The following is a 23,464-nucleotide window of genomic DNA, read 5'->3' as shown; positions in this document are numbered from 1 at the left end:
TTTACTAGTGCAGACTTGTGATGTGAGGAGGAGCCTGTGTGAGCGGTGAGTGTTGGAAATATGTCGACTTTGAAGCTAGTGTTGTTTTTTCTCATTAGTTAGCTATTAGCTGCTGTAGCTCCCACACATTAACAGGTTGTTTTCTATTGGCCTATTGTAAAGTGACTGTATTGGCCATATATTTGTTGCTGTACCTGCATTGATATGTAAATGAGCTGTGAATAGAGGTGTGAATAATGATACTTGCGCATATAATTAATTACCGCGGCGCACACGTATTTACGGCTAAAGGCTAATAGCGGTAGTTTCTTTACTAGCTAGTAGTGATGGGTCAGTCGCGAACGAAGCGGCTCTTAGATCCGGCTCTTTGATGCGAACGACGAGAGCCAGCTCCTTACTGGGAGCCGTGTTTTCTCTTTCTCTCACTTTTTTTTCTCTTCAAGTCGCGTGCAGACTTGTGGTACTTTGACAGCGGTAGCGGCTCAAAACGAAACTTTCAGAATTATGCCTATGCATAGGATAGAAAAAATGTGCATATTTGGGTGTAGTTCATCATAAAATAAATAAACCAGGACTAATCTTGGGCTCGAAAGAGGGAGCGAGATAGAGACCGAGTCCCGACACTCAGTCCTGGTTCAGTTCTGGTTTAGTCCTGCTTGCAACAAAACAATATGAAGAGCTGCTTGGGACCCAAAAGAGCCAGTTGCTTTTAGTGAACCGAGCCAAAAGAGCCGGTTCTCTAAAAAGAACTGGAATACCCATCACTAGTAGCTAGAATGTGATGCAAAAATGCCATTAGGCCGACCTACCCTCTGTAAATATGACATAAAGTGTCAGAATAACAATAAATGTTGCTTAAATAAACCCAATTTTAGTTTTTTAAACAATTCAAGATTTACAGTGAATTTTTACATCACTAAATATATCGGCCATTATATTGGCTACCGGCAGCTCCAACTCCCATTATATCGGTTTCATATCGGCCGCAACAAAATCCATATCGGTCGGGCTCTAGAGCACATGTTACCACATGACATCATAAGGAGGAACAGTGTTTTTTCTCTGTGAGAAAGGAACCCAAACTTTGTCTGTTAAATGTGTGAATGAAACAAAACACAACTCCAGGTATGTTTGTGATGAGCAAACAACATTATACCACAGATCAGAAAATAGCGTAACATGGGCCATTTCATGAATAATGTGTGTAAACATTTTAAGTAAACTAAGACACGCATTTCAGAACATGTTTGTTGACATCTAACCAGTTTGCAGATAATAATCTCCAAACTGACTGGGATCTGTTTCCCTATATTAATGCCTAAATAACAACTACCACTGTAGAAAATATGCCAAGAAAACATTTCAAAATGCAAATTTAAAATTTAGTTTCAATGTTAACTAATCTTGCATCCCTGCTATTGTCTGTATGCAGCTAAAATCCATGAATATAACAACCACAAGAATAGCCTCTTCCGCACAAATTATCTTTGATACTACAGGCATTTGATTCATGCTAAATCAATATGAAACACTCCAAAATGTTTGTCTCATGCGCTGTTTCTTTGTATAGGTTGCGTTCATGTGACTTACAATGTAAACATCCCTATAGTTTAAACTGAGCTGGAGGGCAGGTCAGAATTCTACAGTGGGATTTGTTGTTTAACTGTCAGACTGCAGATTTGTTGAAGTGGGATGCACAGATATTGTTATCGAATATCAGTGGCAGTCCAGGAAAAAAAAATGCCATTTTCAATTGCTACACTGGATTAATATCAGATATTGGCAAATACTTAAAGACATAGTATCAATAAGAGGATCCCATGATCAACAGTGCTGCTTTTGACACTGTCGATCATGGGATCCTCTTACAGAGACTAGAGGACTGGGTGGGCATCTCTGGTACTGTACTAAACTGGTTCAAGTCCTACCTAGAAGACAGGAAGTATTTAGTTGAAATTGGAAACTGTGTCTCAGATCACATGGCCCTGACCTGTGGGGTGCCTCAGGGGTCAATCCTGGGCCCCCTGTTGTTCAATCTCTACATGCTGCCATTAGGCCAGTTAATAAGCAGCAATAACGTGTCCTACCACAATTATGCAGATGACACTCAGATCTACGTCTCTCTGGCAGCAGGAGACTATGGACCAGTGGACTCACTTTGTCACTGCATCCAACAGATCAGTGTGTGGATGCAAAACAACTTTCTCCAGCTAAACTCTGACAAGACTGAAGTCACAGTGTTTGGTCCACAGAAACAAAGGGACAGTGTCAGCAGTCACCTCCAGTCTCTCTCTCTAAAACCTTCAAATCAGGCAAAAAATCTAGGGGTAATAATGGACTCAGACGAACTTCAACAGCCACATCAAATCAATAACATCTGCAGCCTTTTATCATCTAAAAAACATAGCAAAAATCAAAGGTTTACTGTCTAAAGCAGACTTAGAGAATCTTATCCATGTGTTTGTCTCCAGTAGGTTAGACTACTGTAATGGTCTGCTCACTGGTCTCTCCAAACGAGCTGTGAGACAGCTGCAGAACATCCAGAATGCTGCAGCTCGGGTCCTTACTCGAACTAGGAAGTACGAGCACATAAGTCCTGTGCTCAGGTCTCTGCACTGGCTTCCTGTGACTGAGAGAATAGACTTTAAAGCAGCTCTGCTTGTGTACAAGTCTCTCCATGGCCGAGCACCAAAGTCCATCTGTGACATTTTAGTGTCATATGAACCATCTCGCACTCTGAGGAGCTCAGGGACCAGCCTCCTGCTGGTGCCCAGAGTCAGGACTAAACAAGGGGAGTCAGCGTTTCAGGTTCATGCAGCTAAAACCTGGAACAGTCTTCCTGAACATGTGAGACAGGCCTCTTCTGTGACGCTGTTTAAATCCAGGCTCAAAACATTTCTGTTTAACTGTGCATATAACTGAAAGGTTTTCATTCCGCACTCTTGTCTTCAATTTATGTCTCTCTTTTTAAATTTTAATCTTCATGATTATTTATGTTTTGATTTGTTTTTATTATGATTTTAATGTATTTCTTATTTTGTAAAGCACTTTGAATTACTTTGTGTACGAATTGTGCTATACAAATAAACTTGCCTTGCCTTGCCTTGCCAATATCAGTATCGGATCTGGTTTATGGTATGATAATATAAACACTGAGCCTATCCACATGTAACAGAACCTGGCACAAAGTTTAGTCTCTTTGCTGTATAAATAAACAAAGGTAAAATTATGTTGTTTCAATGAGTGGTGCCATTATTCAACCTTAAAGACTAATAGATAGCAGTCAGTTGAATACTTTAAGCCATAAAATGAATATGACAAGTTTGTGGAGACGATCTTTAATGATAAGGTTCAACATTTGTGGATTTCCTGGTTTAGATATTTCTTAAAAAACAGTGAATCTACTATAGAGTTATAAAGGCCCCTGCCCTCCATCTGAAATTATAACATCATCAAATTCTATAATGTGAACGCAACCTATAGATCTATACCATGCCAACTGTCCTACCTTGTCAAATGGACGTTTTTCTTATTGGTTGCCCTGACGACACATACAGACAGTGGATGGAGGAATGAGGGAAAAATGAGCAGAAAAACAGATGAAGACAAAGAAAATGACATGTGACCAAGCAGAGACAAATGTTCATGAAGACATTCAGTGATAATGGACAAAACAAGCAGCTGCCAATGTTTACCAATTACTGCTGTCATGACACTAAAATTTCCAACTTGATTTCAATGCTAAGGAATAGACTCAATAAAGATTCTGATACCACGATGATGATAATAAGAAATGCTCTTTATTTAGACAATAGAATGTGCTTTTCAACATTAAGTCGTCGTACCATCTTTTATATCACCATGTGGTCTTATGTCTGTGTAATCTCTCAGTGGTCCAGGTAGGTTTCATTGAGTTCTATGGCTTTATAATAATCCATGTGCTCTTATACTTGTTCCGATATAGCACAAGATCATTCTAAATTTATCGAGAAAGAATAAATTTTGTGACTCCATGTTTATCGAGGATACCTTTTCTTTCTCTTTCTAGTGGGGAACTTTTTGTCATTTTTATGTACTACACAAATATTTGAGCTGTAGAGGGTCAAATACATAACCCTTACGACTCTTTATAAAACAATGCATACAAACTAAGCACTTAAGTATTCAACTCTGCTATTTGTTTATTGCAGTTTCTATTTTAACCATATTTTACATTTAGTAAAGTTTTCTGCGAATAATCCTACTTTAGGGTTATTGTGTAAGTGGCATATAATTTATCATCAATATTTTATTCCGCAATATACTATACTTCAAAATTTGCTATCATGACAGGCCTAGTAACATCCCTTCTTTGCATAATTTCTCTGTTGCCTCACTGGCTCCATAGGCCACATGTAAACAGCCCGTTTGACTTGCTATTTAGCAGGCCAGACTGGACTTCAGACAGATAAGGATATGATATGATTGCAACCACACAAGTGTTTAGTGGCAGCACAGAGGACAAAGCATGCATTATTCAGCCCCAATGGCATAGTAGTAGTGATAGTTTAAAGGTCCTATATTACACAGAATGGATTCTCATGAATTTTAACTCATGCTGCTACCAAAAACATACCTAGTGTTGTGTTTTGTTGCATTCTCACATGTTTGAGTAACCCTTTATTGTTAGTCTGTCTACATTCATTTCAAAAGCTCAAAATGCTCTGCTGCACCTTGTGGTGTCAGGAAGAGGTAGTTTTCAAGTTAACAACTACCTTTTACCTTTAATTCAAACTAGATATTGGAAGATCCAAAGCTGAAATGATCCAAACGATTCTAGTGAAGGTGTATGGATTTTAAATACACAGTGGAGCACTTCCTGTATCAGCGCATGCATCACAAGGTGGACCAGAGTGTTGCCATTTGAGAGAAGAACTCAGCCTAAATATGGGGGATTTGTGTGTTAAACAGGTGTGAATGAAATAAAATACAACTCCAGGTATGTTTTTTATACAGAAAAAGCATTATAAAAGAACAGAAAATAGCAAAACATGGGCCTTTTAACTTACCTGTCCAGGGTAGAGGAGGGTTGGCGTAGGCTCATTTCTACAGCCTGTGGGTCAGTCCTCTTTTTCCGGATGCAGGCTTTACTTTGTCACAGCACCGCGGCTATCATCACCATCTTCTCTTGCCTCTTGAGTTTTCATTCCACACAAAGAACTCCTCTGTCTGGCTCCGATTCAGATCTTAAAGTTTTCATGCACTAGCACCAAGGAAGACCTCATAGTGCTCCCAATCGCCTTCAATAATAAAGTGCTGCTAAAAACTACCCCTGAATGTCACATCTGTTTTGTTTTTTTGTTTTGTTTTTTTTGTATGTTTTTTGCAGACTGAGTGGTTAAAATTAGCTTTAAATACAGCTGCAAATGGGACGTGTAGGTGAAACTAGACCAGGGCAGTCAGTTTCAACACAGATCATCAATCATGGATGATATGTCCAGATATGCTCTCTGTGTCAACAACTCCCCTACTACAAACCTGTCTGCATAAAGCTACTGTAAACAATGTAATTCAATGCAAACTGTTTACCATGCAACACTGGGGACCTCACGTGCAATTTGACACTAAATAGCTCAATGTTCCTAACCTTTGAACTGCAATATTACTTGAGCCTGCATAGTTGGTTTACTGTAGTGTGCATTACAATCACTAAATAAAAACATAAAGAAAATAACAAGAAATAGTTAGTAGAATTAGTGCATCAGATGTCAAATGTCAGTCAGATTTCTCTAAAGAGGTCACAGGCTCGTATGCTCAGGCCAGCAAATTGTAAACAACTAAACCAGATTATACCCTTGGCTATCTATGACATGCTAACGACATAGCTAATTAGCAGGTTCACCGGTGTTAGCTTCGGCTGCATCTGCGGAAAGGGAGCAGCAATAGTGCCTTTAGTTTTGCGATCTTGCTCATTAAATTGCTAAATAATAATAAAGATCCGATCAAAGAGATATGTGACAGTTAACTGCTTGTTATTAAAAGATCCGCAAAAAGGCCGCAGTCAGTCCTCGGCATCGCGTACGTGGCGACTCGGAATGCAGCGAAGTTTGTGTGCTAGCAAGCTAGCAAGCTAACTAGCCACCTCTGCAATTGTAATAGCATTGCAAAAAAGCATATAACCAAGTGACAAAGGTGACAAAAAGGACCCGGTTATACGAACAAACTCAACGTTAATATATCCACAAAAGTCTTCAAATTTTGTAGAAAATCTTGCATTAGTCTGCTGCAGTTTTTAGCCCGGTTAGCTTGTATAGATTCCCAAAGGCGATCAGTGCAGCAGCAATCTCCAGTATGTTTTTGTGTACCAATCAAACGTACTCAAGCGTCTGGTTAATTCTTTGCATGGCCAGTTTCATGCTGTTTAATCCGATCCAAAATAATGATCTTTCCCCCCCGAGTTGTTATCGGTATGTTCTCCTCAAAGATCACCCAAACACAGCACCCCGGGTCCCGCTGTGGTGGATGTACAGTACTGCAGCAGACACGCAGAGGAGCAGCAATGGAGAAAGCAACGCCACGGGTTATGAAAACTAACTTACCCAAGACTAGCCGCTAAATCAACATCTGTAATGCAGTGTGTTTTGTGGTTGAGGTTTAAATTGAGTGTGCATAATAATTTACTTTATTAAAGGTGCACTGAGTAACTTCTCTGGTTGCTTGCATGGTAGGAAATTTACTTTCTCTTTCTATGGAATAGAAAGCAGATTGATGCAAAACAAGTGATTTGTCCCAGTTTTATACAAGAAATGTCCCGGGTGTCTCCCTATTTTTGACCAATTTGAACTAAACCGGGTCGAAACCAGGACTACATCAGCTCTAAAACAAGACTAAAACAAGACTATCGCAATTTTTGACTAATCTGATCCCCCCAACAGTAAAGAGAAGCATACATTTGTTAAATTTGTTTAGCCAAAATACATAAAAACGTGTTTGCAAATGACCATAAAGAAAAAGAAATGCAGCAGGTCTTGGCTGACTCAAGAATTTACGTTACGTTAAGTTACGTGCTCTTTTCACAGTTTTATTTATACCATTTATACAATTTTGAAAATCTGGTCACCCTATTCCAAAATGTTATTACCTTGCCTGAAATGTTCCTAAAACTGCATTAGACTAATATATTCTGGATTTGTTTAATTGCATGTGTTTTAATGCTTGGGGGGGGGGGGGGGGGGGGGGGGGGAAAACTGTGAATGGGTCCGGGTGTTTTCAGCTCTGGGCTCTAGCATCAACTCCTCATCTCCATGGAGACAGATAAGTTTATCATCACACTGGAAAGTCCCGCGTAAAGCATTAACATCTTCTAAGAAAAGGTAGATAATGTGTTTCAAATGGCATCACAACATTTTATTGGCCACATTTGATAATTAATGCAGATTGTCTTGTCAATAATAGAATTAATCAGGCCAACATTTGTGATTTTTATATTTCATAGCAAAGTATAATGTAATCAATAAAGAAAACTGTTTCTTGTCTTGAGGTGTTCCCAGGCCAACAGAGGGAATACCTTGTGGTCGCCCCGGAGGAGCTGGAGGAAATGTCCGGGGTGAAGGAAGTCCCTGCTTAGACTGGTGCCCCCACGACCCAGCCTCGGATAACCGGAAGAAAATTGATGGATGGGCTCTTGTTCCCATCTGGGAGTATGACATAATCACGTACTAGAAAACACCAATGGCAGGCTAAAAGCAAAATCACATTCTGTTACTCCTATGCGAACGGCAATGGCCTATAGTCTATTCTTTACACAAGCCTACAATAAAGTGTGTTCATCATATACAAAAAATAATCATTGTCATTCACTGATCACTGACATTCATTGGGCTGCTCCATTACAAGTCTTCAATCTTCTCAACAACTGAGCTAAAATATGTCTGGGAAAAGAGATCCGTCATGGGAGATGGAAGTGGAATTGCATTAGGCCCTTCTGTCTCTCTCCCTCGCTCTCTCTCTCTCCTTCATTGGCCTGATGTCCATTTGGAGACTATTAATCAACGAGAAGCCCCCGTCTCTCCCTCTCTATGTCTCCTGTCTCTCTCCCTCCCTGTCACCCCTTTCTCTCTCTGTCTCTCCCTCTCTCTCGTAACCCCTCTCTCCTTTTCTTTCCTTTCTCTCCCCTCTCTGTCTCTCACCCTCTCTTTCTCCCCTCTCTCTCCTTTTGTCTCCTTCCTCCTTCTCCCTCTGTTTCTCTTTCTTTCACCTTTCCCATCTCTCGCACACTCTTTCTCTCTCTCCCTCAATCCCCCCCTCACTTTGACCCCCTCGTTTCTCTCTCTCTCTCTCTCTCTCTCTCTCTCTCTCTCTCTCTCTCTCTCTCTCTCTCTCTCGGAGAGTTTCCACATTTTACCAAATATGGCCGGAGCGGGGCGTGGGGCTCTGAACTGTGGAGGAGGATGAGAGATGCGTCGCCAATTTAACTCACGTTTCAGGAACTTGTAGACGCACGCCTCTTGCGACAGAAGAGAAACTCGAATCGAAAAACATAACGCCGAGTTTAGGTAAATCTCATTTACTACTGTTTCTTCCCTCTCAGAATACAGTTCAATTACTCAGGATTGTCTGGCCTTTGTCATGGTTTATTTTGGGAACAAGAGGGAGAGAGGTGGGCGCGGTATGCCCGCTATGTGCACGGATGTCGAACTAATTGCGCATATTGTGACTTTACTAACGTTATGCGCGAACTGCTTTGTAATATTTTTGCATTTAGATTTACGGACAGTTTCTATTTTGAATGATTGAAAAGGGGTAGGCTATCCGCAGATGTGGGTAGTGCACATTAACTTTTAAAGGAATTGTACTTTTCTGAGTACTTTTCTAGCAACGTGCTTTTACTTCTACTTGTGTTATATTTTTATTGAAATAACAGTACTCTTACTTGAGTAAAAGTTTTGGTCACTTTGCTTTGACCATTACGCTAACGTCAAATTATATATAAGATGTTACGCCCTAACAGTTACTCTTACTTCACTAGTAGTTTTCCCAAATACTTTTTTACTCTTACTTGAGTTAATTCTTGTACCACTACTTCGTACTTTTACATGAGTAATATTATTTTGAAGTAACATTACTCTTACTTGAGTACAATTTTTGGCTACTCTACCAACCTCTGCTTGGCAATATTGGATGGCTATGTATAATTTAGCTTGAATTGTTGAAATGTATTATCGGATTCATGCACAAACTTATAACAATACATAGTTCAGTTAAATTTTGTTATGAGTACAAATGTTCAGCTTGTGTAGAGACTTGGTTTTTGGTTGTGTTAAAACCACAAGGGCTTACCAATCTGCTTCCTGTCATCACTGAATTCTAGATAAACTCCTACCACGTTCACCACACACTGTGTTTCATATAGATCTGTTTCAGTGGTATTGATTCAACTAGGTAACCTTATTACCTATAAAACATGAATAGCAGAGTATTACACCCAGTTATCTTGCCACATTGGGTTACTTTTTATACATTTCTATTTTGGCTCTCAATATGCATACTAAACATTGTTACCCCTGTTGCTTGGCAGAAACAGAAACTACAGAAATGTAATTTATAGCCAAAGGATGCTGAGTTTGATGAGTATGAGGTAGCCTATAGACAGGGGTGGATACAGTTGCCAAACTTGTACTCATTTAAGAGTACCGTTACTTCAAAATGATATTAGTCAAGTGGAAGTACAATGTAGTGGTCCAAGGAATTACACATAGTAGAGTAAAAAAATATTCTACTCAAGTAAGAGTAACTTGAAGAGCAACTGTTGGTACATAACATTTGATTTATAATTTGAAGTTAATGTAACTAAATGTAAAACGAAATCATATCTGAAGGAGCAGTGAAAGAAACACAAATGTTCACATCATTTCATATTGTTAACAAAAAGATACTGTCACTTGAAGACTTACTCACAGAAAGTGTAACTAAAACTTTTACTCAAGTAAGTGTATTGTTACTTCAGTAAAAATATGAATCAAGTAGGGGTAAAAGTATGCTGCAAGAAAAGTACTCTGAAAAGTACAATTTATTTAAAAAGTTACTCAAATAAATGGTAACTGAGTACTACGTACTTCTGTCTATACACCAAATACCAAAAAGGACATTTATGGATGTAGTGAAATAGAACATAAAGTAGATGCTGCAAATAATGTGATAGATTCTGGTACTCTATTTGCAGTCGACTGAACCTGTAATATTGTAGTAATGATTCTATGATTGCAGTTCCTGTGTGTGCATGCCATTAGCTGTGCATGTTTCCGGTTTCAATGCGTCTTCCTCTCCACAGCAGAGAGGGCCTCAAATCAAATCAGAGGTAATGAGAGACACAATGTCATTTACAAACCTTTGAGATGGGGTTGGTCATTTGCTGTAAAAACAATAGGGTAAAGACTATATATACTTTGAATTTTAAAGGTAACTTTCTGAAGATGGCATGTCACCTGCACGAACCAAAAAAACAAAACCTAAAACCAAACTTTGGAACATTCTCCATGGAGATAGATAAGTTTTACTCAATACTGTGGAATTATATTTGGAGGAAGAACATTTCCATGGTAAAAGCAGGAAGAGACCATCCTCCAGGCCAAATAAGAGTCAGGTTTGTGGACATGCTAGCCCACTCAGAGAAAGGACAGTTTTTCAGTGCAATAAAAAAAAATAAAAAATTCCAACCAAAATTCATGCTTTTAGTCTACTTTTAGTTAAAAATTACATGCTGTGGCTTTAATAAAAATGCATATACGACACATTAAAACTTTATCTTTTACTTATGTTGCTGACAAGTGTTTAAATGCAATTTGGTGTCAGTGAACTTTCAAGTGTTATGAAAGGCTTCTCTTTACTCTGATATGCAGCTCTATGACTTTTTTCGGGAGACTCTACAAGAGGCATATATTCACCACTAAGGGGCGTCATTGTGCTTCTTAAACCTGTGGACTTTCCAAGCCTCAAACATTATTTCCTTTGATGAACAGATCCACACCTCAGCGCAAACAATGCGAGATAATTTACTCTCTATATATGCATGGTTAACACCATAACACTTCCAAAAAGACGTAAGATGCCATCATGACATAAGTAATAGTATTTTATTCAGCTGCTAAAATTATAAGTAATTCTATAACATATAACAAATTGAAATAGATTTTTTTGTTAATCTGTGTCATCTTTTGTGTTTTTGTTGTTTTGTTGTAAAGAAAATACGTGAATGATTTTCCCCAATCTGTTTTAAATTTTAATTCTGGAAATCTGGACTAATCAATGTTACAATTAATATACTAGTTTATTGATAGTGTAGTAATTATATGATAAAATGGGGATGTAAGTGAAAAAGCAATTGGCTATTGTTTTTCAAAGTATCAATTCATGCCACAATCCTCGTTACAACTTTATAATAACTACACCTTATCCATCCACCCATTTTCTTCTGATTTATCCATGACTGAGCCACAGATAAAGATAGATAGAGATAGGGTGAGGATGTCAGTCACACAGGAGGAGCTCTGAGTAAAGCCGTTGTTCCTCCATGTCAAGAGGAGCCAGTTGAGGGTGCTCGGGCACTTGTTCTGGATCCCTCCCGGACACCTCCCCGGAGAGGTGTTCTGGGCATGTCCCACCGGGTCCCAGGCAAGACCCAAGACACACTGGAGGAACTATGTTTCTCTGCTAGCCTGGGAACACCCGGAGTTCCCCCGGAAGAGCTAGAGGAAGTGTGTGTGGAAAGGGAAATTTGGGCCTCCTTGCTCAGACTGCTGCCTCCGCGACTAAACCACACCTTAATTAGCCTTTATAAATTATGAACAAACACTGAGACATGGTGAATAGTTTATTAAAGAGGGGTAATTTTTACTTCTGCGGAGTATTAACAGCTAACACATTATTCTGAAATGCTCTATTGACCGAAAACAACGTATTAACGTATTTTCACTCTGAGACTCCCTTCCCTTTGCTCTCCACTCAAAGTCACTCCCCCTTCAGAGCACTATCACAACACAATAAACATGCATCCCACTATTGAAACTATTGCACTGTCACTGTTGAACTGAATTTATTTTTATATCTTTTGCAGAATGTGACAAAACTCTGGCCACATTCGAAACACATCCTTTGACTGACACCATTTGACTTTATTTTCGGACTTCCTCTCTCTATACCTGGTGGACCAAAGTATCCCATCATGCCTCTGGTGAACCTCCCCACCTCTCAGCTGCTGTGGTTCCGAGTGGCAGCGTTGCTCTTCACCTGCATTGCCTTCAGCGTGGCCGGCAGTGGGGCAGAGCTGTACCATGAGAGTATGGCTGACTGGTGCATCTTCTGTTGGGCCTTCAGCTTCGCCTGCACCCTCCTCGTCCTCCTCGTGGAACTTTTCGGTCTCCAGGCCCGTGTCCCTGTCTCCTGGACCAACTTCCCCATCACAGTTGCCTGCTATGCTGCGCTCCTCTGCCTCTGTGCGTCCATTGTTTTCCCTTTATACTTTTTAGGCAGAAATACCTACGGCAAAAAGAGAGACCATCGTATTGTTTCGACCGTCTTCTCTTGCCTGGCTGCGGTAGCGTACATGGGCGAGGTTAGCGTATCCAAAGCCAGACCAGGAGAGGTGACCGGCTACATGGCCACCGCTCCAGGACTGCTCAAAGTTTGCCAAACTTTTGTCGCTTGTGTAATTTTCGTTCTCGTCAGTCACCCTGTATCGTATAATCACCATGCCGGGCTGGAATGGTGCATGGCTGTATACTGCATCTGCTTCATCCTCTCCATGGGGATAGTTGTGCTATGCATTGGCGAGTGCACCGGGTGGCTTCCAATACCGTTTTCGAAGTTTCTGTCCATCTACGGGATGCTAGCTGTTGTCATGTATTTGTCAGCAACCATAATTTGGCCAGTGTTTCAGTTTGGTAAGGAGAACCAGAGGCAGTACTTTTTGGACAGGTCCAAGCTGATCACTGTGTCTGTGCTCACTGGTCTCAACTTCCTGCTTTATCTCGCTGACCTCGCCTACTCCGCCAGGCTGGTTTTTGTTAGAACCTGAAACCTGAAATAGTGCAATCAATTCAACCTGCACAAAAATCATTAAAAGTGCCTTGTTACGATAATGATATGATGTGGTCTCTTAAATGCAATTATCAAATAGCAAACACTGTATAATTATTTAAAGGTCCTATATGACACAAATTGACCTCAACAAAACATACCTGGAGTTGTGTTTTGTTTCATTTAAACGTATGTGTAATCTTGTATTATTAGTCTGTCTACATCTCAAAAGCTCAGAATGTTCTGTTCCACCTTGTGATGTCATGAAACGGTAGTTTATAAGTTAACGGCTCATTTTACCTTCTGTAGAGATTGGAAATTCCAAAACACAGTGAAGCTCTTCCTGTATTACCACATGACATCAGAACATGAAAAAGGGTGCTTTATGCTTTATGCTCAGCCTAAATATGCAGCGTTTGTGTGTTAAACATGTGAATGAAACAAAACACAACTCCAGGTATGATTGTGATAAGAAAACAACATAATATGAGCCTGGTGTTTTTTCCAGTGTATTTGTCCCAATACTGGTATACTGTATAAGCAGCTCTTAAGGTCAAAATAATAAGAGAAGTTGATAATCAGGAAGTGTGTGTTAGCATGTTAGTTGTTGTTTGCTTTACTGTGATGCCAAAACTACACTCAAGTCTCTTAGGGTTGTGAAAAGCACTTATAAACTCATTGTGGTGAATAATTAGCTCAGAATGCATAGGGTAAATGAGGAATAACTTTGGACCACTGCAAAACGTTTGCATGTGTGCGCTACTGGGCATGTGCAAAATGTTTAGTTTAGTGCTTCCCTCATTCTGCAGAAAGTCACAGTGTTTTTCAGTCCCCTGTGATGTTGTTTAAGCAGCTATATTTGTTTTGATAAAAGATTCTGATCTGATATGATTGGCCAACCCACCTGTCAATCACTCCCATTTGAAAACTGGGAGGTTTACTGGTGACCAGACTCACATCTTTGTAAACTATTGGAGAAGTGTGGATCCCAGGCAACAACCTTAAAGATGCACTATGTAACTTTTCTATGGAGGGTCCACCACCTGCTTGTCTCCATAGATATTATCGATATTATATGATTATTATCTTTGCTTTATCTGTAATATTCCACGGTATAGCATTAAAATGATCTACGTAGGAAACAGAAACAAGTGATCCCTCCAAGTTCTGATCTATGGAAAGGTGAGTCTGCAAGCTAAACAAATTCATTTTTAAGGTATTTTTTACAGAAATAAAAACAACTGTAATACTATAGCTCCTAAAAGATAAGTTTGGATACAGACTTTCACCAGAAAAGTTACATAGTGCATCTTTAAAGCACTTTTTTTTTTTAAAATAATGTTTGTCAAGTTAAAGTACACAGATTCTTTGTCATAAGGTGGCTTTAAAAAAATAAAAGGCTTCTGTACAGTTTAGTTCTTCCTTTATTTTGTATGCCAAACACAGTGATATTGTGCATGACAGGTTAGACTACTAGACTACTCAGCTAAAACAGTTAACACAACTGTATTTAAGATTTTTTTTAAAAAGTGCCAAGATTTGCTTAGCTTTTTAATTCCGAGGAATATTATTATTTTATTTCCTGACTGGACACTTGCAGCACATGTGACATAGAGGTAATTCCATAAATCAGGGGTTTTCACATTGGGTGAAAGTGAGCCTCCTCTCAGAGCAGGTAAAGACAGCCCATCCGCCTGCCCTACTCCACACATGCCTTTGAAGTAAAAGTATCTTTTGTGTTCCTGGCAATTATGATTTTCAATAACAACAATACTGTATCAATGTCGGCACGTGTCTGGGCCTTATATTAAGCGCATGGTCTCGAGCAAAATAGCAATGTAATAGAGTAGCAATGTTTCTCCAATGCTCTGGAGTTTAGATGCTGCCATTCTAATATACCGCCACTCCGACATTGCCATCTAATTGTGGGAGTGGCGACATTTCCATTTGTTTTTAAACGACCCTGTATTCCGATATTTTGTTTTCCTTGGTCGGAGTGGTGGCACTTTAGCTTTTTTTCCCCAGCATTCTGCCATTCCGACACACAAGGTGATTATTAAGTTGCGGCGGCGCTCTTTTTGGGACAATATTTTCACAAACTGGCGGTGCAGGAAACACGGTGCACGGAAGGAGGCACCGTGCGCGCCGGCGTATGGGAGGAGACACGGTCCTCGTCGCATGGTTTAGTCCTGGTTAAATCCTGGTTTAGACCAGGTTTAGACCTGGTTTTAGTCCTGAATTCAGTCCTGGTTTAGTCCGAGTTTTATTTCTGGTGTAGTCCTGATTTTAGTTGTGGTATAGAGGGGTGGCCCACGCAGCATACTGCGAGAATACACGGTCTAGAGTAGCCTTAGTTGACTTTAAAGTGTAGTCTTTTGTGTTTCTTTAAATCCACTCTCAGTGGATAAGTGTGTTTGTGTGTGTGTATATAATATATATTATATATAGATATAGATATATAGATAGATATGGCAAATCAAACACCATTTTGTATTGAAAAAATAATAATTAATTGAAGTAATGACCATTAACATGGGGCTCTCATAAGAGATGAGAAACCTGTTATATGCATTTCCTGAAAACAAGGTTTAATAGAACAGGAAACTGAAAGTAAACTGTCAGTGCACTGGTGCCACAGAGAGAGACAAGACTCAGCACCCCGAGAACCAAAGCTCCAATGGCAACTGCAGGTGAGTTACTTCAAGGAGTTTATGACATTTCCTCTATATACAAGTGATAAAACATACACTAAATATCTTCAAATTTAGCATGCTACATCCATTTTCAAAAACCCTAAAAAAGGAGCTTAAAGTGTGCTGTTTTGACACAGCTAATGTTGTGCTTAGTGTATTAAAATTATATCTAAATAGTCATTAAATTCAACATTTAAAGAATATTAATGTGCTTTTGTGTGCTGTAAGTAGGGGGAAGTCACTTTTTGGTAAATCACTTGGGACAATAGTTTTAGGTAATGTTTGGTATTGAATTGTGTTATATTAGTACTAAGGACTATTTAATTACTACTTGCTTATATTTGAAACTGAAGGAAGTAAAATGTAATTGTTGGGGTCATAGAGGTTTGGAGAAGAGCAGTGTTCAGGTAAAATGAGCCACTCCTCAGCTTCCCACTCCCTTTTGAGCTATGTTATGTTATTGTGTTGTGAATAAGGAGGCATGTGCATGTTTGCACTTTGTGTTGCATTTTTGGATGAAAAGCGTTCTATAAATAAAATTTGATTTGATTTGATTAATAACTATGTGAAAAAACAAAACAAACCTATTATGTTATATTTTGTAAATACTGTATACTTATAACTACTGTCATAAGTTTGAAATCAATCAATCAAAAAAGTGCATCAGAGAGATTTTAGTAAAATATAAAGTTACTTTTATTAACATTAATCTGGAATCTTAAGGTGTCTATTTCTGTTGTTACTCAATACTGATACAGCAAGGATTCAAGTCAAGTACCAAAATAATGTAATTTTCTATATTTTTCCCAACAGCAGCAGACAGGAGGATTGTGCTTCTGGGTAAGACTGGAGCTGGCAAGAGCAGCCTGGCCAACACTATACTTGAAGATGGTAGTTTGTTTAAAGTCTGTCACTCCTCCACATCTGGAACAGTGATGTGTCAGTCTGAGATCAAAACAGTGCATGGAAGAAATGTGCAGCTAATCGATACTCCTGGACTTTTTGATACCGATTCAAATGCCCCTGATTTAAAAAAGGAGACTCTTAATTGCATGATTGAGTGTGCAGAAGGAGTCCACGCCTTTCTGCTGGTGCTCAAAGTGGAGAGGTTCACCAAACAGGAGCTGTCTGTGGCTGAAGTTATCAGTAAAAACTTCTCAGAAGAGGCTCTCAAATACACCACCCTGGTCTTCACTCAAGGTGATCAGCTGGAAGAGGGGGTCACTATAATGGAATGGGCCATAGATAATGAAGCCCTGAGCACCCTGGTTCTGAAATGTGGAGGTCGCTGTCATGTGTTTGATAATAAATACTGGAACAACAGCAGTGATCTATACAGGAACAACCAGTACCAGGTCAGAGAGCTGCTCAAGACCATTGACCAAACTGTGCAAAAGAATGGAGGAAGATGCTACACCAATGAGAACCTTGAAAAAATGAAAGAAAAACTACAACAAGAGAAAATGATAATAAAATCAGCACCACAGAACGCCAGCCTGTCTGAGCAGCAGGTCGAGGAAATGGCCAGAGAAAACACCTTTTCATTTTTCTGGCCCTTAATGGTTGGTGGGGTGGGAGCACTCCTGGGAATTGTGGGATTTCTTAAGTTACGCTAGGGAAGACGTTTATGTTTGGGTAAAAAGAAAAAAAAAAGAAAAAAAAAGAAAAACTGGAGTATTGCTCAGATTTGTCTTTCAGATCATCATCATAGCTGTGTCTCCAAGACACAGAGAATAGTTTCTTCTCTTTTTCACTGTTCATTTGAAATGGTGTCACATTGTTTGGGATTTATGGTGCGAATGGTGTGGCCTATTTCACAGATCATTTTATACACTTTTAATACATTGCTTTGTATAGGACTTTGACTTGGTTTTGGATATGTTAGTGCACAGAAAATATTTGGTTCAGTTGTTACTGCTACAGCAACAAACAAATAAAGTCTGAGTGATTGAGGACACATTTTTCACATTTTAATATAATTATTGTTTCATGTAGATAAACAGGTCAACATACGGGTGAATGCATTTTTAGCACATCACCCTCGGCCTTAAATTTCCAGCAGGGGCCAACATTTTGTTTGCTGCACAGGAACTTCACAGCTCTCCTATAGGTTTGTAGTGTGGGTGAGTTTATAGTAAATTGAATTTACATAAGTTGGTTAAAATAATCTAAACTGATTTTAAACAAATGCTAATGCTAGGAAAAAACATATCAATCCATCTCTCATAGATTTACCGATTTGGTGCAATTATGAACCAGTTTAATTATTATAACAGGCTAATTTAAAATGCTTTTAAAGAATGTTATATTGAGGAAAAATGTGCTAGAAATGGTAGAATCATTAATCTTGGAGTCTTGTTCCAAGATTTGGAAGGATGCTACGCTGAGAAAGGAAAAGTCAAAAAGTTATTATGATGATGGACATTTCACCACTGTAAAAATACACTGTTGTATTTTCCATTTTGAGAAAAATAGAGAAATTTTAAGTCAGATCTAGGACCATTTATTAAAGACATGGGCATTTAGCAATTCACACTTTATATTAGAATGTTTACATAAAAGTGTAGTCTTACAATCAGCAAGCAGGTGACTCCAGTGCTGCATAGAAAATAAGATCATACGTGTAAATAGGTTGTATGAGAACCATAATTGATTTGAAATAAAAAAGTCTAATACTCAAAACCAAAGCAGAAGAATGGAGGGAGATGCTACACCAACAGACTGCTGAGAGGTGGTGGAGGTGAGACGTCTCCTACAGTCCTCTTCACAAAGAATCAGATTTATGGACATTATTATACTTAATTTACTCCTCATTACCTGAGACTCTAAACTAGCTATAAAGGCACCGCTAGGGGAAGCTATTACATTTCTTGAACCTCAGGACTTTACAAACTTTGATGAACAGGAAGAGACCTCAGCTCGAACAATGAGAGAAAATTTACTGTGCCGTTTTAATGTTATTATGTATATGTGATCAGGAATAATACCTCCAAAGATGTAATTGGTATTGATTGGTAAGTTGTAAGATATCATCATGCCATAAGTTTTTGTTGTAAAGAAAATACATACAAGATTTTCCCAAATGTGTCTTAATTTTAAACTCTGGAAATCTGTATTAATCAGTGTCATAAATTTGTTTTTTCACAATGTAATAATGATATGATAAAAGGGGAATGTAAGTGAAAAAGCTATTGGCCATTGTTTTTCAAAATATCAACTATCATGCTGCAAATCACAGTACCACTTTATAATAACTACACCTTAATTAGCCTTAATAAAGCATTGAAAAGGGCTTTTTTGAAGAAGATGAGTGTGGATGAATTTCTGATGTGTATTGATTTGGAGCAAAGGGTGGGATTAGCAGCAGAGAATTCCTTATCCCCCAAAGTCTTATTTTTAGTACTGGTGGGAGAAGAGGTTGGTGTTAGTTGATCGGAGGGCACGGGTGTGGTGGTGGAGGAGCTCACAGTGGTGAGCAGCATGAATTGGATGCTCTGAGGGATGGGGAACCAGTGGAGATCTCTGAGGACAGGGATGATGTGTTCACAGGAGGAAGTGCAGGTGAGGAGGTGGACAGCAGAGTTCTGAATGTACTCGAGTCTACTGAGGAGTTTGGAGGGTATTGAGCAAGCAATTGCAGTAGTCAAGGTGGGAGTTGATAAATGCATAGCATAGAGCATAAAGAGTGGATGAGAGTTTCTGCAGTTGGTGGGTAGCGAGATGGGAGGAGGCGAGCGATGTTCAGAATGTGATAGAAGGCAGAGTATAAAGAGGAGGGGGCAGAGAACTGAACCTTGGGGGACATCTTAAGTAAGAGGACCTGCAATGATGGATGTGGACCTCCTGGTGCTGAAAACAACACAAAATGTTTGGGGATCTCAAGTATGTCAGACTCAGTTCTTGCAAACAATAAGGGGTATGTCAGTGAAGTGCAAGCTATATTTATCCAATACAAAATTCTCACTATGTATTATCTTCTCTCTATCAGTACCAGGTATGCCTTTATTGTCATTGCACAACCTACACAATGACATTTTAGATATAATGGGTATTAGCAAAAATGATCTATGTTGGAAATGTCAAAATGCTACAGATACATTGATACCTGCTTTATGGGACTGTCTTTTGTTTTTGTTTTTATGCGAAATGTATACAAAAGTATTAACCTTCTGCTAGGCTGGTTACATTCTCTAGTCACTCAGATTGTGTCTTCTGGGGGACAGGTGCCTTATCTGAATAGATAAAAAACAAACAGCAAACATCAAAATACAGACATTTTATGATCTGTAATAATAAAGAGAAGTGTGCCCTGATAAACATAAAAAGGATTTCAAACTGCTCTTGTATCAAAGAAGGATTAACTGAGACAGTAAAAGGAGATCATCTTTTATACTGGGCACATTGAAAAAAATAAGAGCTACAATATTCTCTGCAGTTTGTGTACATAAAATATATATTTTTTAAATGCTGCACTGTGTTAACCTTGCATAACACAATGGATACTCACAATATTTGTGAAAAACTCATGAGAATCCATCTAGGCCCCCTGGCATGATGGTGGTGGGCGATCAATCACTGAAGTTTGTGTGGAAGTCAGAGGTGAAGTGCTCAAACAAACCAAAACAAACATGAAGACTTCAGCCTATTTTGGATTCAGTACGGACTATTGCAGGCAGGGGGAAGTGTCTGGTGCATTTTTGAACAGGGAAGACACTTAGACCAATCAGATTTACATAATCGCCATGAGGTTCTGCGTTTTCTGGTCGCTTTCAGCGAGAGTCATCCAGAATTGATCATGTGAAGAACTCAATTTAGATTGACACATATAGCAGTACATATAAATTAGGCTTGAGCCAGGTTAGCACTGTATAGCACTGTAAATATTCAGTTAGATGTTTAATTAGATTTTTGTCATGTGTTGCATTATGTGCTAGAAGTCTAATTACAGCACTAGACCATCAACTTTATCAAATCATTATACTCAACAAACAGTAGTGTGTAATGAATATCCTGGTTCAAATTGTGTTTCATTGTTCAATTCACTTTGATCATCATCAAAAAGTGTTGTGACTGGCAGCATCATAATAAAACCATCTCCTCCAGTCACTTCTTGGAAAAACACAAACATCATGCAATAGAAAGTAGTTCTGAGAAGGAATATATTGTCAGATTAAATCTGTCAATTGTAATTCATGAAAACTTTGACAACTGATGAAGAATGTAAAGAGAGTTTTCCTTGATAAATGTGAATAATGTGCTCAATGTTATACAATACAATGTCAGATTGCATTGTATAACATATAACTAATGCTTTGCAACTTTTACACTGATGTTTCTTTTAATGAAATGTTTTCACAAAACCTGTATCACATGTGACTCACACACACCACACAAAGAACAGGAAGACGTGCATGTTTGGTACCTATCTGTGTTACTGGTGTGTGTGCCTTTAAAAGTCTTGTGAGATACAAAAGAGAAAGTAAAATGTACTCATTGTCTTTCATGCCACAGACACGAAAGAGAAGTGCTCTACACAAAATGGAGGGTAAGTTTAAACAATATTTGAATCTGCTCTCTGATTTATCTGTGCTTCATGAGAGACAGGACATAAGTCCTCTCCCAAACACTTGGTTTAAATAGTGTTGACATACCCAAATCTAAAGGAAATGTATAGGTGTTTTTTTTCCCTTTTCTTTCTTTCTTTTTTACTAAATGATTGGTTTTGTCCTTCATTATAGGGTTTTTATTGTTCACTTACATACACAAAAAAATAATTTAAGATTATAATATAAATCTTTTTTTTTTTTTTAGAAATGAGGAGTATTGTGCTTTTGGGAAAAACTGGATCAGGAAAAAGCAGCCTGGGAAATACAATTTTGGGAGAAAAGAAATTTAAGGTTAACGTTTCTTCCAAATCTGGGACAAAATTCTGTGAGGAATTAACCAAAAATAGTGAAATAAAACTGATCGATACACCAGGTTTATTTGACACAGACCCACAAAGCAGTGATCTGAGCCCTGAGCTCCTCAGGTGTATAGAGCTGTGTGCCCCTGGACCTCACGCTTTTCTGCTGGTGCTTAAAGTGGAGGTGTACACCAAACAGGAGCAGGCTGTGGTGGATCTCATGCTCAAGTACTTCTCTGAGGAGGCACTCAAATACACCACACTGGTCTTCACTCATGGTGACCAGCTGGAAGAGGGGGTTACAATAAAGGAATGGGTCAAAGACAATGAAGCATTGAGCACCCTGGTTGAGAAATGTGGAGGTCGCTGTCATGTGTTTGATAATAAATACTGGAACACCGACCAGGATCCATACAGGAACAACCAGCACCAGGTCAAAGAGCTGCTCAAGACCATTGACCAAACTGTGCAGAAGAACGGAGGGACATACTACACCAATGAGGTGCTGAAAAATGTTGCAGCTGATAAAAGTTTCCTGGTCACACTGGCAGGTGTTTCCACAGGCATCTTGTTAGGAGCTTTACTGGGCATACCTGCCATGGTGCTGATGGTTCTTAAAGCAAGAAATGCACTTGGAACAAAGGCTGCATTAGCCACTGGTGCTGCCGTGGGGGGTGTTGTGGGTGCAGCATATGGAGGATACAGAGGATATAAAGCAGCTGAAGAAGCAGAAACCCCAAAAGAAGCAGCAGAGGCAGTGTGGCATGAAGCTAAAGATCTTCTTTCAAATATGATGTTCTGTAACAATAAATATCACAAATTAGACTGAGGGGTGTCAAATTATTGCGTTAATTGCGATTGATTAATTAATTACAATCATATTTAGTGCGTTATGTTTTTTAATCGCGTTAATCTCATTTTTAATCTCTAACTTTACTGTTTCTGTAGGTGAGTTGCCTTATTATAAAATCAGTTTTTTTGTGTTGTTGGGTTTTTTTGTGTTTTTTCTTTTCTCCACTTAGTTTATGAAAATTAGCCATGCAGTTTTAAACTTCGTTTCGGTAAGACTTGCGCAAAGCTGCATTAAACACATTATATGATCAAACTGGCTGATGTGGCTCTAGAGTGCTGATGGCTTTTATGTTATAAAGTTGAGTTTATTTATGCAGATTACTAATAGTAATAAGAATGACGAGACTTATTATATAAAAACGTTAATGATCGAAAATTGATCGTTAATTCTCCTGATGATCAATTAATAAAATTTCATTGAATGCCCATCCCTAATGGGGACGTTCTCTTTCTTAAACTCTATCAAACACAGAGAAACGGAAAGGAATTGTCTAAAATGTGTGCAAGGTTAGACTACATCTGCAAATTTAGGCTGCTTAAAAATGTTTTAATAATGCCAAAATAAAATATCCAGCACAAATGATGTATAATAGGCTCACATTAATCATTTGTATATTTTACTTTACTCTCATATTTAGTTTGCGGGACTGCAGTTTATCATCCCACCCGCCCACTCCTGTATCGTGCAATCTTGTTCCATCCGCGCCGCAATGAGCTTTCAAAATGTGTCCTGCACTGAACTGCTTTGTGTCGGGTCCCGCGGGTGCAGGGCTCCAACTTGATGTTTTATTTCATTTTATTTTCTAATTATTTAGAGTTTGACAAAAGAACACAGTGGAATGTAAATGACTGCATCTGTTAAAATTTGTTAAACAATAAATTACTTTATAAAGTCACTTTTTTGTTATATATCAGTCTTTTGATCTGCCATAATAATGTAACAATCAATTTAAATGAAAAT

The 23,464-nt window shown here is 38.8% G+C and overlaps 4 protein-coding genes across 7 annotated transcripts in view; 3 read left to right on the top strand and 1 right to left on the bottom strand.

Moving 5' to 3' along the window:
• The window catches only part of arhgef11 (Rho guanine nucleotide exchange factor (GEF) 11), a 42,770-nt gene extending 36,291 nt beyond the window's left edge, over window positions 1–6,479 (bottom strand). For both annotated transcript variants that reach the window (XM_055156086.1, XM_055156087.1), the window contains exon 1: window positions 5,049–6,479. In XM_055156086.1, the coding sequence (XP_055012061.1) occupies window positions 5,049–5,083 (35 nt within the window). In that variant the 5' untranslated portion in view covers window positions 5,084–6,479. The remainder of the gene's footprint in view (window positions 1–5,048) is intronic.
• A 1,927-nt stretch (window positions 6,480–8,406) lies between these two features.
• Window positions 8,407–14,463, top strand: LOC110158290 (myeloid-associated differentiation marker homolog). 2 transcript variants are annotated; one of them, XM_055156090.1, is made up of 3 exons: window positions 8,427–8,534; window positions 10,246–10,336; window positions 12,092–14,463. In XM_055156090.1, the coding sequence occupies exon 3, from the start codon at window positions 12,200–12,202 to the stop codon at window positions 13,049–13,051; it is 852 nt and encodes a 283-aa protein (XP_055012065.1). In that variant the 5' UTR covers window positions 8,427–8,534; window positions 10,246–10,336; window positions 12,092–12,199; the 3' UTR covers window positions 13,052–14,463. The 2 variants fall into 2 exon arrangements, with proteins under 2 accessions (XP_020778404.1, XP_055012065.1); XM_020922745.2 differs by lacking the exon at window positions 10,246–10,336 and having other exon boundaries at window positions 8,407–8,534.
• Window positions 14,464–15,117: 654 nt separating this feature from the next.
• On the top strand, window positions 15,118–17,703 carry LOC110158311 (GTPase IMAP family member 7-like). Of its 2 annotated transcripts, none has more exons than XM_055156091.1 (2): window positions 15,118–15,743; window positions 16,563–17,703. In XM_055156091.1, exons 1-2 carry the CDS (start codon window positions 15,731–15,733, stop codon window positions 17,360–17,362), a joined length of 813 nt encoding a protein of 270 aa, XP_055012066.1. In that variant the 5' UTR covers window positions 15,118–15,730; the 3' UTR covers window positions 17,363–17,703. The 2 variants fall into 2 exon arrangements, with proteins under 2 accessions (XP_055012066.1, XP_020778424.1); XM_020922765.2 differs by having other exon boundaries at window positions 15,424–15,743; window positions 16,560–17,703.
• Window positions 17,704–21,153: 3,450 nt separating this feature from the next.
• On the top strand, window positions 21,154–23,399 carry LOC110158298 (GTPase IMAP family member 9-like). Its single transcript, XM_020922752.2, has 2 exons — window positions 21,154–21,291; window positions 21,558–23,399. Exons 1-2 carry the CDS (start codon window positions 21,231–21,233, stop codon window positions 22,478–22,480), a joined length of 984 nt encoding a protein of 327 aa, XP_020778411.2. The 5' UTR covers window positions 21,154–21,230; the 3' UTR covers window positions 22,481–23,399.
• Window positions 23,400–23,464: the final 65 nt, after the last annotated feature.

This window comes from Boleophthalmus pectinirostris, unplaced genomic scaffold, assembly GCF_026225935.1.
Source record: "Boleophthalmus pectinirostris isolate CB_2022bp ecotype Guang Dong unplaced genomic scaffold, ASM2622593v1 HiC_scaffold_20, whole genome shotgun sequence".
Classification (NCBI taxonomy): Eukaryota; Metazoa; Chordata; class Actinopteri; order Gobiiformes; family Gobiidae; genus Boleophthalmus; species Boleophthalmus pectinirostris.
Note: the sequence above shows the minus strand (reverse complement) of the source record. Positions and strands in the feature narration are given on the sequence as shown.

Excerpts from the sequence above, each read along its gene's own strand:
- LOC110158298 (XM_020922752.2), top strand. The coding sequence starts at position 21,231 with ATGTACTCATTGTCTTTCATGCCACAGACACGAAAGAGAAGTGCTCTA. Across the intron at positions 21,292-21,557 it reads TGCTCTACACAAAATGGAGG|AAATGAGGAGTATTGTGCTT; the intron begins GTAAGTTTAAAC and ends TTTTTTTTTTAG.
- LOC110158290 (XM_020922745.2), top strand. The coding sequence starts at position 12,200 with ATGCCTCTGGTGAACCTCCCCACCTCTCAGCTGCTGTGGTTCCGAGTG.